Raw genomic sequence first — 18310 nt, 5'->3', positions numbered from 1 at the left:
CCCCACCAAGTCATCTCCTGTCCCCATAGTGACGGTGGAACCAGGGGTAAGCCTGATCGCAAGGGCCACGACTACAAGGCCAGAGGCGCCCCTGGCGCCCCGTTACATAACTATTGGCCAAAAAAAATTCCTGGTTATTAGTTGGAATGGATTGTTAATCTTAGGGTGATCTGCAAGGACAGAATCATGAGACTCCTTGAGTACTTGTAGACAAAACTGGGGAGACACGTGTACCCTGTGACAACACCGCTCCCACTTCAATATCTGAGGCATCAACCTCCACTATCAAAAGATGTTCTAAATCAGGCTGGACCAATACAGGGTCAGATTGGAAAAGTCAGAATAATTCATTTTTACACCAGGTAATTCCAGGTAACCATGGCAAAAGTGACGTAAGAGAGGCGCCGCACTGCAGCAGAGGAGCCAGCAGGTGGCGCTGTTGCAAAACACGAACCTTCTCTGCGGTTGCCGCCTCTTTTCACGTGGGCTTACCGCAGTGCATGCTGGGAGTCCAGAGCTGTAATGGCGGCCACGGAGAAGAGCACGAAAGAGAAGTTAGTGAGTGTGCTGGATGACTTGGAGGTGCTGTCCAGGTAACGTCCGCGGCGCTGCCGTGCCACATGTGACCGCCGGAGCCATACACACAGTGCTGCCGATTTCCTTGTGCTCGGTGCTGCCGTCCGTGTATAGTCTGTGGTAGAGGCTGCCTGTGTATTGCAGAGATACCTGCTCTCAGACCTCCCAGTGTAACATTGCTGTGGGGCCTCTGATGGACACCTGGGGTTATTATTTTACCTATGTGATCTATATGTTATGCGTCCCATTGATCGTATCTGCATAGAGGCCGCCTGCCGGGTGATGTCTGACCCCTTTGTTATTCATTGGGGTATAAAGTGCTGCTCCCATTGCTCAGCAGCTCTGCCCTCTGTACACTTCAGAGGCCGCTACCGATGTCACAGCAGCGGCCATACACGGGCACAGAGCTGTGCTGCTCCGCGCTGTGCCCTGGTTACATCTGGCCGCTACTGGAGACAGCAGATCACTGGGTAGACCGGCCTGACATCCACTGATCCGGCTTTGATGGCCGAGGGAAGGTGTGAGATATCATACAAGGGAGACACCCCTTCAATTCCCCCTTTATGGGTGATTTTTGCTTGAGACATTACCCCTCCCCCCACTCCTCCACCTCTGGGACCCTCTGATCACTACAATCAGGCCACAGTGCAGAACAATAGATCAGCAGTGGAGGATGCGCACCATTCCTCCATTAGCACTGAGCCTGCTCCATACATGTAAAGTGCTAGGAGCGTGTACAGTACATCTATATGAGAAGAGGTTCTGGTAAACTTGTCCAGATAAAGTTTTTTTGGTTTTCTTTATATATGTGATTCTAACTCACTAAAAGCTCATAAAATATGAGGAAGTTAAATAGTAAATTATTTCCCATCTGGTATCAATGTTTTATTTCAAGAGATGTAAGACCTTGTGCACACGTTAAAGAACCAACCACCAGGATTTTGCTATATGAGGTATAAGCGGTGCCATACAGAGGCAGTAAGATGCTGAATCCAGGCATACCTGTTATAGAAAGAGCCAATACTTGGTTGGTTTGAATATCTTTAAACCAAGTTGTAGAAATGCCCTGCTCTTTGATGGATGCAATGGGATGGGCCTTTGTGGCCGGGTCCTCACGTTTATTCCTCCTCCAGCGTCCTCTATGATGTGCCCTCTTCTCTTTATTTGAATATCGCGCCTCCATTGCTTTATTGGCAGTGCGTGATATTGCCACAGACTTACTTAGATCTTCGTTAAAATGGTGTCGCAGTCCGCGCATGTGCGTACCGCAATCTCCGGCGCCATTGTATTTAACACACTGCAGTGAAGACCATGAGAAACATCGGTGGATGTGAAGATTTTTTTTTTTCTACATCTGCACATGCACCGATGCTTATCATCTTCACCGCAGTGTGTTCAATAAAATAGTGGCGGAGATCGCGGTACACGCATGGCCAGACTGTGGCGCCATTTTAATGAAGACCTGAGTACTGTGGCACTGCACAAATGCCGCCATCATCAGCAGTGACAGCGTGATATTCAAATAAAGAAAAGGGGGCATGCCAGAGGACGACAGGAGGAATAAACGTGAGGACCCGACCCACTGAGACCTGCCCCGGTGCACCCATCAAAGAGCAGTGCATTTCAGCAACTTTGATTTAAAGATATTTAATCAACCAAGCATCGGATCTTTCTATAACAGCTATGCCTGGATTCAGCATCGTACTGCCTAAGGCTATGTGTCCACGGTAGAATGTACCTGCGGATTTTTCTGCATGAAAATCCGCGGCAAATCCGCACCTTATTTTTGCCGCGGATTTTGATGCGGATTATTTTTTTTTTCCTAATTCTATACCCAAAATCCGCACCAAAATCCGCAACAATAATTGACATGCTGCAGATTTTTCGGATCAAAATCCGCGGCAAATCCGCCGCGGAAAAATCCGCAGCATGGACACAGCATTTCCAAAATGCCATTGAAATGGCTTGGAAGTGCCGCTGCTGCAGATTTTCGGTAAATCCGCGGCAAAATCCGCAGCGTGGGCACATAGCCTAATGGGCACCGCCTCTACCTCATATAGCAAAATCCTGGTGGTTGGTCCTCTAAGTATTTGAGTTTTTTTTCCTCACGTTTTTGTAAGTTAAAACCAGGAGTAGAACAATCGGAGGAAAAGTAAAATAGAATCACGGGCACCACTTATGCATTTATCACACACTTCTGGTTTAGACTTAAAAATACTGAGGTAAAAACTTCCCCAAATACAGCGGAACCTTTGTTAACGAGAACAATCCGTTCTGGGACTGTGCTTGTTAACCAAGTTACTCGTTCAGCAAAGCAAGATTTCCCATAGGAAATCATTGCAATGCAGACAATGCGTTCCACAACTTGTTAAATCTCCCATCCTGGTCCCCTATTGTGCCATTCCACACATGCACAAACGCACACACACTTCCTGGATCTTGCAGTTTGCCGGTACAAGATGTGTATCGGTTAACAATCGCGACGAGGAAGCAACTTCGCTGCCAGAGCTCTGACATCAAAGGCAGGAGCCGCTTGCCTCTGATTGGTCAGCGCGCTGCCTTTGAGAAGCGGCTGACAGCGGAAGTTCCTCCATCGTCGTGATGGTTACCGGATACACATCCTGTAGCAGCGAACTAAAAGAACCATGAGGCCGGCGATAGAACGGAAGGTAAGGTGAGCATAATATGTGTGTTTGTGTCATAATTTGTGTGTTTGTGCGGACTGCAAGAGCGGGTTAGAGCGCGGTGGATGTACGGAACCGGAAGTGTGTGCGGTGAGTATTTTGCTCGTACAGCAAAGCTTGCTCGTAAACTGAGTTACAAATATACAGGAAGCTTTGCTCATTAAGCGAAATACTCGCTAACTGGGTTACTCGTTAAGCGAGGTTCCACTGTACTCAGTGTGCATGTGACCTCTGTCAATGCAGGATCCGTGGTATACAGTAAGGCTATGTGTCCACGCTGCGGATTTTGCGCAGATTTTGCAGCGGATTTACCGCGGATTTTCCGAAAATCTGCAGCAGCGGCACTTCCAAGCCATTTCAATGGCATTTTGGAAATGCTGTGTCTATGCTGCGGATTTTTCCGCGGAGGATTTGCCGTGTATTTTGATCCGGAAAAATCTGCAGCATGTCAATTATTGTTGCGGATTTTGGGTTTAGAATGGGGGAAAAAAAAAAAAATATCCGCATCAAAATCCGCGGTAATCCGCGGCAAAAATAAGGTGCGGATTTGCCGCAAAAGTCGCGGATTTTCATGCAGAAAAATCCGCAGGTACATTCTACCGTGGACACAAAGCCTTATAGCTGCTGTTTCTGGCTCTGCATGTTCTATAGCACTGTGCCTATAGCTCGTGTGGCCATAGGTGTCATCTGATTTATTTTATATTGTAACAGGTTTCTGTAATTTCTTTCAGAGAGCTGATAGAATTATTGGCGCTTTCAAGGAGTCAAAAACTAAGTCAACCTGGAGAAGAAAACCAGGTAAAATTCTGAAAGCCTTCTAAGAAAACCGGAATCGTGTTCTTTCTGACCATACTAATCTGTTATAACCCAAAATGCTTAAAAGGGTTATCCATTACTTTTACATTGATGGCCTATTCTTAGGAGAGGTGAGCAATGTCTGATCGGCCGGAGTCCAAATCCCGTCACCCCTGATGATCAGCTGTTCTCGGTGTAGGCGGCAGCAGCTGGAAACGCTCAGTTCTGGACCTGCTCTGTCTTTTGATAGTGGCGTGGTACTGCACATCTACCACCTATTGATTTCAATGGAATGCGTATGTGCAGTACCCGGCCACGGCCGCTATCTGTTGGCGGGGCAGCCCTAAAACTGAGCATTTCTGGCTGCTGCCACTGACCCTGGAAAGGTTTAATCTGATTCCATGTCAGATAGTAAGAAAAACATGCAGATGTGTCTTTTTAGATATTGTACAGTTGAAACCAGAAGTTTACATACACTATCATTATTCTCAGCAGGATTGACCTGTGCCGCTGAGAACAATGATTTTATGTCCGCTTACAAACTCATTTCACTCAACGAAAAAGTGTTTTGCTCATTTGTTAAGTTAATGCACTGCCTGATTATCGGGGAAACAAGCTTACCCTCTGTAGCAGTAATTGTGGAGTGTAAATCCAGCTTTAGGCTATGTGCCCACAGGAGATTAAACCTGCGTATTTTCTCGATTTTTCCAGATAAATCCGCAGGTTTCAGCATGCACAGACACTCCCCATGTTATCCTATGGGACAGGGGAAGTGCTGTGTCCATGCTGCGGATACATGCGGCTGCGGATACGTGCTGTGGATGTCCCGCAGCCGCACGTAATTGCATATCAATTCTTTCTGCGGAATTACCTGCGGAAATCCCGGCCCTCCACTATGGAGATAGGGCCGGGACTTCCGCAGGTAATTCACATGAATGTCCGCAGGTTTACCGCAGATATTTCTCTGTACTAATGTACTCCGGCGAGCAGCTGCGGGAAACCTGCCACCATACCTGCGGATATATCTGCAGGTACAAACTCCCATGGGCACATAGCCTAACTCTGACTTTTTGCTATAGTTACACTTTTTAATAAACTTTCTAACTTTGTTATGAGAGAGACTGTGAAAAGTGTCCAACATACAGGTGAACCTGCATGGATTGACCCCTTTGTGATGAAGTGACCCTATGATATACTCGTTTGACATCTTTTTATATTCTAAAGACCCAACATAGGGAGGGGAGTCAGTTGTTAATGGAACCCACTGTGGGCTGTTAATAGTTTTGAAGCATATCATATAGCTGTAATATCAAAATAAAGCTATGTGCGCACGTTGCGTACAGTCACTGCAGAAATTTCTGCAGCGATCTGAAGAGCACACATGCGCTTCAAATCGCTGCAGAAAATGTCCGTAGTGAAAAAAAAAAAAAGCCGATTCCATGCGCTCTGCCTGCAGCTCCTCCCATAGACAGAGCAGGAGCTGCCGGCAAAGCGCACAGAAGAAGTGACATGTCACTTCTTAGAACGCGCGCTTCGGGCAGCAGCCGAAGCGCTGCGCTCTAATACGCCACGTGCGCACGGCTCCTGCATAATCTTCATAGCTTATGCAGGGGATGCAGGACGCAGGCAGTTACGCTGCGCTACAAAGCGCAGCGTAACTGCATGTAGTTACGCAACGTGCGCACATAGCCTTACTGTGGCATGTGTAGCCTTACTAATGTATTACAACACACATTCAGGTTTACCATTTACCAGTGTAGAGACTTAAAGGGAAGGTGTTGTCAAAAAAAAATAAAACAATAACTAAAAAATGCAAAGTTTTAATGTTTAGTTTAAATATTATTTGTTTTTAATTGAGAAAAATATAAAAAATTTAAGTTTGATATTTTCCACTCTTAAACACTAGGAGTGGCTACTGAAATCCTATTGTAGAACTCGCTCACATTACATCTGCAGTAAAAGTCGGTGAAATAATGTGTGATGTCACACCTCCCCCCCCTCCCCCCATCTGAGTGTTTCCCAATGGAGAAGGGAAGATGAAGTTTAGGATCACTGTGCAGAGCCATTTTGTTGGTGACCGCAAAGTGATCTTAATCTCTAAAGTGTCACTAAGGACAGCGTCCCACTGTATACTGTGCTGCTGGTCAGGATCGGAGGTCCAAGGTGACATGGGGTGGGGTAGGGGTGATCTGCAGCCTGAGCCCGGCACTGCACTACAGATATCACGCCGCGATCACTGCTTCTAGCCGCATGCACTCACCTCAGACCTGCGCCCCCAGCAGCCTGTCCTGTCAGCCTGGTGTCTGTTCCTCCTGTCAGCAATCACAGCACATAGGAGCAGAGGCCTGAGGTGAGCACATGCAGGGAGTGAGCGGTGGGGGAGGGGAGCAGCATGCCAGGATCACTTACGGTGCAATTACCACTGCCCGCCACTGGTACTCGCCCCATCCCGTCGGGTGACGGGGAAAGTGCAGCACACAGCATACGCTGTAAGCTCCACAAAGATGGCGGCAATCTTCGTCTGCTGAGAGCTGGACAGCCCAGGGGTCGCGTCCAGTTCACACCAGGGAGCTCTCTGTGTTAGAAAATAGGGTCGCAGTCCGACAATCGGACCCAATGCACAGAGGGCTGCCATAAAGGAGGTAACTGTTGTTACAAACAGCAGATCCAAGATGGCAGCCCCCAGTGTTTCAGTAAAAATAGAATTAAGTAAAAACTAAATAAACAATGAGTTTCATTTTTGTATTATAAATACTTTATTTCATAATCACTATTATTAATACAAAAATAAAAATATGCGACACCTTACCTTTTAAAGGAAGTGAATAACATCCATAAACAGCCAATTTTTTTGTCTTTTATTCTGTAATAAAATGTGCTTTCTGCTGTGTTTTGCTCTTTCAGGTTTTAGAGTTATTAATTCAGAAGGATGGAGAGTTTCAGGAGCTCATGAAAGTGGCTTTCAATCAGGCTAAGGTGCACCAAGAAATGCAGCTTTTGGAAAAGGAAGTCGAAAAAAGGGACAGCGATATCCAGCAACTGCAAAAGCAGCTAAAAGAGGCTGAACACATTCTGGTAAGTGGTTCTCCTTACAATTGGGATCCATGTCTTCCTTTACTCTACGTCCCAAATATGGAGCCAGTGCTGTTTAATGCAATTCTGCAGAAATCCATATGTTTGCCTACATTGCTGTAAAACATGATTTACTTCCTCACCCAATTTTTTATTTGCTTATTTGTATTTTAAAGAGGTATTCCATCCCTTTTGTTGTAGTAAACATATGGCCTGAGTGCTATAAAAACAAAGTGCACACAGATCCCGTCAATTCTTCATCCCACTGGTCAGGTCTCGCTCTCCTCTGTCCCTTCTGGTTTGGTCAGCCCTTAACCAACCAGTAAAATCCAACACGTGATCAGCACTCAACCCTCAAAGGTTGGTGCACGTGGAAAACTGTCCAGGAAAGAAGAAAATAAACCCAACACTCAAATATATTCAATCCATTTTATTACTTTATTCATTTCTTGAACGTTTCAGCACGCCCTGAGCTTTCAGCAGCAGTTCAAGAGGTGAATAAAGCAACAAAATAGATTGAATATAATTGAGTGTCTGGTAGAGAAGAGCAAACCTCAGGCTCTGGGTTCGGGCTGAGAAAATGACCCGAAAATCACCTTGGTGAGTATCTTTCTGTGCTGGTGTTTGAGTGATGCGTAGCAATCTGAGCACTGCGTTAAGAGTGTGATCGGCTCAAATTTGACAAATTTTGCATTCTAAGATGTAATGTTCACGGAGAAATTAAATTAAAAAAACACCGCCCACCCACCTTCAGAAGTATTTAGCTTTTAGCCCACAGCAAAACATTTCCAGAGGTGGGTGAGCGGTGCTTTTTTATTTTTTTTTTATTTTATTTCTCTGTGAACGCAGAATATAAGTCAAATTTGAGCCGATCACACACTTCCGCAGTGCACCCATTGCTGCGTATCACTCATACCACCACAGTGCAATACTCACTAGAGTGATTTTCATGTAATTTTCCAAGCCTGAATCCAGAGCCTGAGGTTCACTCAATTCTAGTGTTGGGTTCTTTCTTTTTTCATTAACCAACCAGTGTCCGCAGCAGTGACTTGTTCGACACACATGTCCTGACACTCAATGCCCTATGATGGTGATTAGTGCAGTTTACACGTTGCCTAAAAGTGGCTTCTGCTAACATCTTTGTTCCAGATACCACAGGCCATGTTCAGAAGTCTTGTGCAGTGTATGCCTGGCAACGAAAATCCATTTCTTCATCGTTCCTATGGGAGACCCTGACCATGGGTGTATAGCTTCTGCCTCCGGAGGACACACAAAGTACTACACTAAAAAGTGTAGCTCCTCCCTCCGAGCATATACACCCCCTGGATAACCAAATATAGCCAGTTCAATGCTTTGTGTTCAGGAGGCACACATCCACACATGCATTCTCATCTGATTTTTGATTTTAAAGAGTTTAAAGAAAAGCGGGTCCAAGCTGGACCCCCGGCATGTCCCTTCTCACCCCACTGTGTCGGCGGTGTTGTTAAGGTTGATTTCAAGGCTGGAGCCTTACATGCCGCGCTCCTTCACCATCCCTCGGGCTCTGGCTTGAAGTGGGAGCCAGCACGGTTCTCACTGCTTTGCAGGAGACCGGTCTCCATCCGCAGCCCTTTCAGGACCCTGCCGGACGGAGCACTCATCCCTCAGGGACCTGGCCCTGCGTCTCACAAGCTAAGTATTTGAGACGTTATTGCAGGGGGTCCCTTGCATCTTTATTGTTGGGGAGAGTGTGTCAGTTTACTTTTGTGACATTTCCGGCCGGTTCTCTGGTTTTCACCTGAGAACCGCGCCGAGGGTGCCTGCGCGCCGGCCGCATTGTAAAATTTAGGCTTCGGCTGAGGCCTAGTTTCGTTTTCACTGCCCCTGCATGTCAGTCATGCAGAGGGACAGTGCGGCGCCGCCCACCGGCCGTTCGGCACAGGGGAGGACACTCCTCTCTGAAGAGATGTTTCCCTCCCCTGTATATCTCCTTGGCCCTCCGGTTCCCGCTCTTGGACTAGGCCCCGCCCCCTCTCCTCGGCGCCATTTTATCAGCGTTCTCACACTGATCGGCGCTGGCTGCTGCATCTCTGCATAACCTGTCTGGGGGTCCGAGCTGTGGGATCCGGAGGGCACACAAACGGTCTGGTAAGCCACAACCTCTGGTTGTGGACCTTCTTATACACTCTCTGGGGGTCATTCTGAAGGAGTGTGTTCTTTACTGCAGAGCCCCCACCTCAGCAGCATGTCTCACACTAGGAGCAAGGCTGTACTCAATATGCACTGCATGTAAGCTCGTACTGCCTGAACCGAGCACATATCCACATTGTGATGCCTGCTCTAACATGGTGGTGCCTCAGCCTGGAGTCTCCCCAGTGGTCCCTCCGGCTGCTCCGGCCCCGGTGACTGAACCCCCGGCTTGGGTAGAATTGTTTTCTAAGTCTATCTCCCAGTCCTTTGCCGACTCCATGGGAGAGTTGTCCCGGACTCTGCTGAGCATGCATCAGCCCCCTTCTCAGGGCACCTCTGCTGCTTCGGCTCGCTCTGCAGAGCTCACAGAGGATTCTTCATCTGCTCCCAGACCCCGTCCTCCTAAAAGGAGACGCAGGGTCCCCTCTCCTTCCTCGTCCCGCGGCTCCGATTCACGAGCTGACTCGCAGGACGAGGAGGATGTCTTTACTGGGGGCTCGGACGCTACCTCCATGTGCCCCATTGATCTGACCGAGGGTGATGCAGATGTTAGTGATTTGATTGCGTCCATTAATTCTGTACTGGACCTCAATCCGCCAGTATCAGAGGAGCAACCCTCTCTGGCAGAAAAGCACCAGTTTACCTCGCCTAAGAGAACAAGGAGTGTGTTCTTTAACCACTCCAGTTTTCAGGCCACTGTGTCCAAGCCCAGAGCCTGTCCTGACAAACTCTTCCCAAAGCGTGGTTCTGATGACCGTTTTCCTTTTCCACCAGAGGTGGTCAAGGAGTGGGCTCACTCACCAAAGGTAGACCCTCCGGTGTCTAGACTCTCAGCCCGGACAGTTGTATCTGTGGCTGATGGCACCTCACTTAAGGATCCCACTGACCGCCAGGTTGACCTCCTGGCCAAGTCTGTCTATGAGGCGGCAGGGGCCTCGTTCTCCCCATCCTTTGCAGCAGTGTGGGCTCTCAAAGCCATCTCTGCTTCCCTAGAGGAGATGCATTCCCTCACTAGGGACTCTATGCCTGAATTGGTTGCCTTAACTTCCCAGGCTTCAGCCTTTTCAGCCTACGCCATGTCTGCCATGCTGGAGGCTTCTCCCCGCACTGCGGTGGCTTCCACTAATTCCCTCGCTATCCGCAGGATCTTGTGGCTTCGAGAGTGGAAGGCAGATGCTTCTTAAAGAAGTACCTTGCTGGGCTCCCATTTGCTGGGTCCAGGCTGTTCGGTGAACAACTGTATGAAATTATTAAGGAGGCTACTGGCGGGAAGAGTACTTCCTTGCCACAGACTAAAACCAGGAAACCTGTCCAGGGCAGGAACCAGTCGAGGTTTCGTTCCTCTAACTGGTCGTCCTCTAAGCCCTCAGCCTCGTCCACTAACTCAGCCAAGGACCAGAAGCCCACCTGGCGCAAGAAGCCGCGTCCACAAAAGTCCGCAGGAGCTGCTGCCACCAAGGCAGCCTCCTCTTGACTATCTGGCCGAGCCAGCAACGTCCTTGGTCGGTGGCAGGCTCTCCCACTTTGGCGACGTGTGGTTTCAACACGTCTCCGATCAGTGGGTGCGGGATATCATCTCCCACGGCTACAGGATAGAATTCTCTTCCAGCCCGCCAAACAGATTTTTTCTGTCAACTCCTCCCTGCTCCAAGGCCGCCGCCTTCTCTCAGGCCGTGGCATCCTTGCAGGCCAACGGAGTAATTGTACCGGTTCCCGCCAGGGAACGGTTCAGAGGTTTCTACTCAAATCTCTTCCTAGTCCCCAAAAAGGACGGTTCCTTCTGGCCCATCCTGGATCTCAAGCTTCTCAACAAGCATGTTCAGGTGTGGCATTTTCGCATGGAGTCTCTGCGATCAGTCATTGCCTCAATGACCCAAGGAGATTTCCTGGCATCCATCGACATCAGAGATGCCTATCTGCATGTGCCAATTGCAGTTTCATACCAGCGTTGGCTACGTTTTGCAATCGGAGAGGAACATTTCCAATTCGTGGCTCTCCCCTTCGGGTTAGCCACGGCCCCTCGAGTATTCACCAAGGTCATGGCAGCAGTGGTTGCGGTTCTGCACCTCCAGGGGTTGGCAGTGATTCCTTACCTGGACGACCTTCTAGTCAAGGCTTCATCCAGTGCAGACTGTCAGCGGAGTGTCTCGCTCACTCTCGCCACTCTTGTTCAATTCGGGTGGCTTGTCAATCTGCCCAAGTCCACTCTGACCCCGACCCAAAAACTCACGTACCTAGGGATGCAATTCGAGACTCTGCCGGCACTTGTCAAGCTGCCCTTAGTCAAACAGCAGTACCTCCATCTGGCGGTGCGCTCTCTGCTGAGGCCCCGCCGTCATTCCATCAGGCACCTCATGCAGGTGCTGGGTCAGATGGTGGCGTCAATGGAAGCGGTTCCCTTTGCCCAGTTCCATCTGCGTCCTCTGCAGCTGGACATTCTCCGCTGTTGGGACAAGCGGACTTCTTACTTGCACAGGTTGGTGGCTCTGTCGCCACAGACCAGGAGCTCTCTTCAGTGGTGGCTTCGGCCCCTCTCTCTGTCTTAGGGACGCTCCTTCCTGACCCCGTCCTGGGTGATCCTCACCACGGATGCCAGTCTATCCGGCTGGGGAGCAGTATTTCTCCACCACCGAGCACAGGGCACTTGGACTCCGTCCGAATCAGCCCTCTCGATCAATGTGCTGGAAATCAGAGCTGTGCTCCTAGCTCTCGTAGCCTTTCACCACCTGTTGGAGGGCAAGCACATTCGAGTCCAGTCAGACAACGCGACAGCAGTTGCCTACATCAATCACCAGGGCGGGACTCGCAGCCGCCTGGCAATGTTGGAGGTTCAACGCATCCTTCAGTGGACGGAGGACTCAAAGTCCACCATCTCCGCAGTCCACATCCCAGGCGTAGAAAACTGGGAGGCAGATTATCTCAGCCGTCAAACCGTGGACAGCGGCGAGTGGGCTCTGCCCACCCGCTCTGCCCGGATGGCAGTGTTCCGGTCGATCTGCCGCAAGTGGGGCACTCCGGAAGTGGATCTAATGGCATCCCGGCACAACAACAAGGTCCCGGTTTACGTGGCTCGCTCCCACGATCCTCAGGCCTTTGCAGCGGACGCGCTGGTTCAGGATTGGTCCCAGTTCCGTCTGTCTTACGTGTTTCCCCCTCTAGCTCTCTTGCCCAGAGTCCTGCGCAAGATCAGAATGGAGGGCCGTCGGGTCATACTCATTGCTCCAGAATGGCCCAGGCGAGCTTGGTACCCAGACCTGCTCCATCTGTCCGTAGAGGTGCCGTGGCATCTCCCGTACCGCCCAGACCTTCTCTCACAAGGTCCGTTTTTCCGCCAGAATTCTGCGGCTCTCAGATTGACGGTGTGGCTCTTGAGTCCTGGATCCTGACGGCTTCCGGCATTCCTCCCGAAGTCATCTCCACTATGACTCAGGCTCGGAAGTCTTCCTCGGCCAAAATTTATCACAGGACTTGGAGAATTTTCCTTAAGGAATAACGTTTGGAACTCCATTCTATGTCTGAACTGGGTGCAAAAAACCTAAAAAACATCACTATGGGGAGATAAGGTATGCACACCAGTGACTATGGAAGGGGAATACATGGAATAGCAGAAACTGCTGTGTGAATACTGACATGAAAAATTCAATAGCTATTTGTTAGAATGAAATGTGAAAAATGGAACCTGCATTACTGCCATGAATATATGAATAAAGAGAAATTTAGCTACTGAATTGATCAATGCAGAAGAGCCCCAACACTACGCCAAAGTATTTCTCTACGTTGGGGTCCCTAGCTTGTGTGTGTCCTCTCATGCAGTTAAAAAACTTACCGTGTATGGGACGCTGAGACCCAGGCTATATATGCGTATAATGTGGATTGGCAATAGGTGTGTATGGGGAGGGTTCACAAACGAAAAACTGGAGGTTCCATTTTTCACATTTCATTCTAACAAATAGCTATTGAATTTTTCATGTCAGTATTCACACAGCAGTTTCTGCTATTCCATGTATTCCCCTTCCATAGTCACTGGTGTGCATACCTTATCTCCCCATAGTGATGTTTTTTAGGTTTTTTGCACCCAGTTCAGACATAGAATGGAGTTCCAAACGTTATTCCTTAATGTTAGTAGTTTTTCGTTTGTGAACCCTCCCCATACACACCTATTGCCAATCCACATTATACGCATATATAGCCTGGGTCTCAGCGTCCCATACACGGTAAGTTTTTTAACTGCATGAGAGGACACACACAAGCTAGGGACCCCAACGTAGAGAAATACTTTGGCGTAGTGTTGGGGCTCTTCTGCATTGATCAATTCAGTAGCTAAATTTCTCTTTATTCATATATTCATGGCAGTAATGCAGGTTCCATTTTTCACATTTCATTCTAACAAATAGCTATTGAATTTTTCATGTCAGTATTCACACAGCAGTTTCTGCTATTCCATGTATTCCCCTTCCATAGTCACTGGTGTGCATACCTTATCTCCCCATATTGGAGAATTTTCCTGTCCTGGTGTCGTTCTTTCGGCCATGCCCCTTGGCCTTTTTCCTTGCCGACCATCCTGTCCTTTCTACAGTCCGGTCTGCAGCTAGGACTATCCCTCAATTCCCTTAAGGGACAGGTCTCGGCTCTGTCAGTGTTGTTCCAGCGGCGTATCGCCCGACTGGCTCAGGTGCGCACCTTCATGCAGGGCGCATCTCACATCATTCCACCTTACCGGCGGCCTTTGGATCCCTGGGACCTTAATCTGGTCCTCACGGCCTTACAGAAACCCCCCTTTGAGCCTCTTAGGGAGGTTTCTTTGTTTCGTCTTTCACAGAAAGTCGTCTTTCTGGTGGCCATAACTTCTCTCAGGAGAGTCTCTGATTTGGCTGCGCTCTCTTCGGAGTCACCTTTTTTGGTTTTTCATCAAGACAAGGTGGTTCTCCGTCCGACTCCGGACTTTCTCCCTAAGGTGGTGTCCCCTTTCCACCTTAACCAGGACATTTCATTGCCTTCCTTTTGTCCGGCTCCTGTTCATTGCTTTGAGAAAGCGTTGCATACTTTAGATCTGGTGCGGGCGCTCCGGATCTATGTGTCACGCACCGCTGTTCTTAGGCGGTGCACCTCTCTTTTTGTGCTGACCACAGGTCAGCGCAAGGGTCTCTCTGCTTCTAAACCGACCCTAGCTCGTTGGATTAGGTCGGCCATATCCGATGCCTACCAGTGTACTCAGGTGCCTCCCCCGCCGGGGATCAAGGCACACTCGACCAGAGCTCTCGGTGCCTCTTGGGCTTTCAGGCACCAGGCTACGGCTCAGCAGGTCTGTCAGGCTGCCACTTGGTCTAGTCTGCCCACCTTTTCGAAGCACTACCAAGTGCATGCTCATGCTTCGGCAAATGCGAGCTTGGGCAGACGCATCCTTCAGGCGGCTGTCGCCCATTTGTGAAGTTAGGTTTCGCCTACTTCTCAGTTTTCTGTTTATTTCCCACCCATGGACTGCTTTGAGACGTCCCATGGTCTGGGTCTCCCATAGGAACGATGAAGAAAAAGAGAATTTTGTTTACTTACCGTAAATTCTTTTTCTTATAGTTCCTTAATGGGAGACCCAGCACCCTCCCTGTTGCCTGTTGGCAGTTTCTTGTTCCGCGTGTTATCACCGGCTGTTGTTGTAGACAGAGGCTCCGGTTGTTCCGGTTTTTTGCTCTATCTCTACTTGTGGGTGGCTATTCTCCTTCAGCTTTTGCACTAAACTGGCTATATTTGGTTATCCAGGGGGTGTATATGCTCGGAGGGAGGAGCTACACTTTTTAGTGTAGTACTTTGTGTGTCCTCCGGAGGCAGAAGCTATACACCCATGGTCTGGGTCTCCCATTACGGAACTATAAAAAAAAGCATTTACGGTAAGTAAACAAAATTCTCTTTTTGTTCCTCTTGCTTGTATATACTGGCGTATAAGCCGACTTTTTACCCCCTTAAAATAATGGCTACAGTGGGGGGTCGTCTTATACGCCGGATATACGGGGGGGGGGGGGGTGTATATATATATATATATATATATATATATATATATATATATATATATATATATATATATATATATATATATATATATATATATATATATATATATATATATATATATATATATATATATATATATATATATATATATATATATATATATATATATATATTATATATATATATATGTACACTGCAGCGTCCAGGGGAGGTGGGGGCAGCAGCTCTGGAGCACAGGGGAACGCTGCGGGCTGCAGCCTTTGATCTCCTGCACCCGCTCATATAATATGCACAGCCGCTGTCCATCTCCAATGGTGCTGAAATCGCACGCAGTGAGGGGCTGGGGCAGCGGTGCATATTATATGAGCCTGCGTCCCAGTGTGATCGCACATGCCCACCCCTGGGTTAGATTTGGCCCCCAGGCTGCTGCTCATTCTAAAATAAAAAAGCTTTACTTACCCCTGCAGCGTTTCTCCCCGTGTCCCTGCTTCCACTGTGATCAGGCAGGCAGAGATCTCAGGCTGCTGTGCCGATCACATGACCGCACTGAGAACCAGGAAGTGGAAGAACAGAAGCACGGAGCCAGACAGGAGGGAGCTCAGCGCTGGAGGAGATAAGGAAAGAGGGTTTTATTTTACTTTGGGCAGCAGCCTAGGGGCCATATCTGACACAGGGGGACTTGTGCGATCTATAGGGGCCATGGGCAGCACTATGGGGGCGATATCTGACACAGGGGGACTTGTGCGATCTATATAGGGGCCATGGGCAGCACTATGGGGGCGATATCTAACACAGGGGGACTTGTGCGATCTATAGGGACCATGGGCAGCACTATGGGGGAGATATCTAACACAGGGGTACTTGTGCGATCTATATAGGAGCCATGGGCAGAGCACTATGGGGGCGATATCTAACACAGGGGGACTTGTGCGATCTATAGGGACCATGGGCAGCACTATGGGGGAGATATCTAACACAGGGGGACTTGTGCGATCTATATAGGAGCCATGGGCAGAGCACTATGGGGGCGATATCTAACACAGGGGGACTTGTGCGATCTATAGGGGCCATGGGCAGCAGCATGGGGGCGTTATCTAACACGGGAACGTGTGCAATCCATAGGGGACCATAGGCAGCACAGGGGAACGTGTGCCATCACAAGGGGGCTATATTCAATATAAGGGGGCCATATCCAGATTAAGGGGGCTAATTTTAGGATGGGGGGCTATGAGGGACATATACCCTATATGATTTGTTAGAGGGACACTGGCATTATAAGATGGACCCCATTTAACATTAAAAAAAAAAATTCTCTTTTCCTTCACCAAATTTGGGGGTGCGTCTTATAATCAGGTGCGTCTTATAAAGCGAAAAATACGGTATATATCATACAGCAGGGGTCGGGAACCTATGGCTCGCGAGCCAGATATGGCTCTTTTGATGGCCGTATCTGGCTCGCAGACAGGGCTCCTACCTGTCTATGGGCAAATGCCGGGGCCCTGGAGAGCCGGGGGGGCCCACTCGGCCTCGTCAGTTCTCCTGTCCCTTGGCCGGGGCCCACTCGCCTTTATAGTTCTGCTGCCCCCGGCCGAGTTCCGGGGACCACAGTCCTCGGCAGCAATCTGCGGCGCCGTCACTTTAAGGCGCGCAGACATCCTGTTTTGAATTTCATCTGTGGGCGGAGCTACCGCCTTCTCAGTCCCACAGATGAAGGAGGCGAGCTTCTGTCCGGCGCTGTGTGGGCCCCCTCTCCACCGTGACCTAACCGGGTAAATGCCCTCCCCGCCTCCCCATTATGGGCCCCGGTGAGCTGCTTCTAACCCCCCAGATGTATGCCCTGCCAATCCCCCCCCCCCGCCGATGCCGCGGGTGCTGTACCCGCCGAGCCGCGGGTGCAGGCCCCACAGAGCAGCAGAGTTGTGTGTATTTGTCTGTATGTAGCAGAGTTGTATGTGTTTGTCTGTATGTAGCAGAGTTGTATGTGTTTGTCTGTATGTAGCAGAGTTGTGTGTGTTTGTATGTAGCGGAGTTGTGTGTGTTTGTCTGTATGTAGCAGAGTTGTATGTGTTTGTATGTAGCAGAGTTGTGTGTTTGTCTGTTTGTAGCAGAGTTGTGTGTGTTTGTCTGTTTGTAGCAGAGTTGTGTGTGTCTGTTTGTAGCAGAGTGTAGTACCATTGTTTCAGTCCAGTTGTGGCTTTATACAGCAGGGAGGAGCATTCCTTGCTGTACTAAGTGAACATTGGAGCGATTGATCTGTCAATGGCCCTTTAAAAACATATTGTACGGCTCTCGCGGAATTAAAATTAACATGTTGCAATCAAAGCAGACTTTTTTTCATTTGGGAGCGGGGTAGTCTTATACAGTGAGTATATCCCAAATTCTATATTTTTAGGGCAGAAGTTGGGGGTCGTCTTATACGCCGGCATATACGGTACTCAGCAAGTCTGAAAGAAAAATATGCGCCTTTTGGTATAAATAATCGTTATGAAAACTAGGGGTGGAATATTTGTGGTGAACTGAAGGTAATATCCTTAGTGATTGATTGCAGTTCGGCTATAGAAAGTTTTGCTGTTTTCTCTGCAAATGAGACAGCAGAGACTGCAAAAAAAAAATTTCGCTAAAAAACCGTAGCTACCATGAAACAGTTTGTGTCCTAGGAAGAAAGAATGTCCAGGATCAGTTTCTGGGTAGCTCCAGAAAAATGTCCTTCCGCCACTCCACATAAAACTAGGGCTGATGAAGAACTTTGTCAAGGCAATGGATCCTGATGGCCAGGGTTTTGCACACCTTAGAAATAAGTGTCCACAAATCAGTGAGGCCAAGATCAAGGAAGGAATTTTCACAGGGCCACAAATAAGCGAAATTATGAAACGCACTGACTTTGACCCAAAACTAAGCGAGATTGAGGCACTCAAAACTGTAGTGGTGAGCTTCCTTCGTGACCATAAAGCGCCAAACTATAGGACTCTTGTGAAGGAGTTATTATAGATCTATAAAGAATTGGGATTCAA

The 18310-nt window shown here is 48.7% G+C and overlaps 1 protein-coding gene across 1 annotated transcript in view; it reads left to right on the top strand.

The window, feature by feature from the left end:
• The first annotated feature begins 487 nt into the window (after positions 1-487).
• The window catches only part of MED4 (mediator complex subunit 4), a 33855-nt gene continuing 16032 nt past the window's right edge, over positions 488-18310 (top strand). Inside the window, exons 1-3 of the mRNA XM_075334396.1 lie at positions 488-593; positions 3992-4058; positions 6960-7130. Of these exons, the coding sequence (XP_075190511.1) occupies positions 523-593; positions 3992-4058; positions 6960-7130 (309 nt within the window). The 5' untranslated portion in view covers positions 488-522. The remainder of the gene's footprint in view (positions 594-3991; positions 4059-6959; positions 7131-18310) is intronic.

The sequence above is a fragment of the Anomaloglossus baeobatrachus genome, chromosome 2, assembly GCF_048569485.1.
Source record: "Anomaloglossus baeobatrachus isolate aAnoBae1 chromosome 2, aAnoBae1.hap1, whole genome shotgun sequence".
In the NCBI taxonomy this organism is placed as follows: Eukaryota; Metazoa; Chordata; class Amphibia; order Anura; family Aromobatidae; genus Anomaloglossus; species Anomaloglossus baeobatrachus.
The sequence above is the reverse complement of the archived record's forward strand: the minus strand, read 5'-3'. Positions and strand labels throughout refer to the sequence as shown.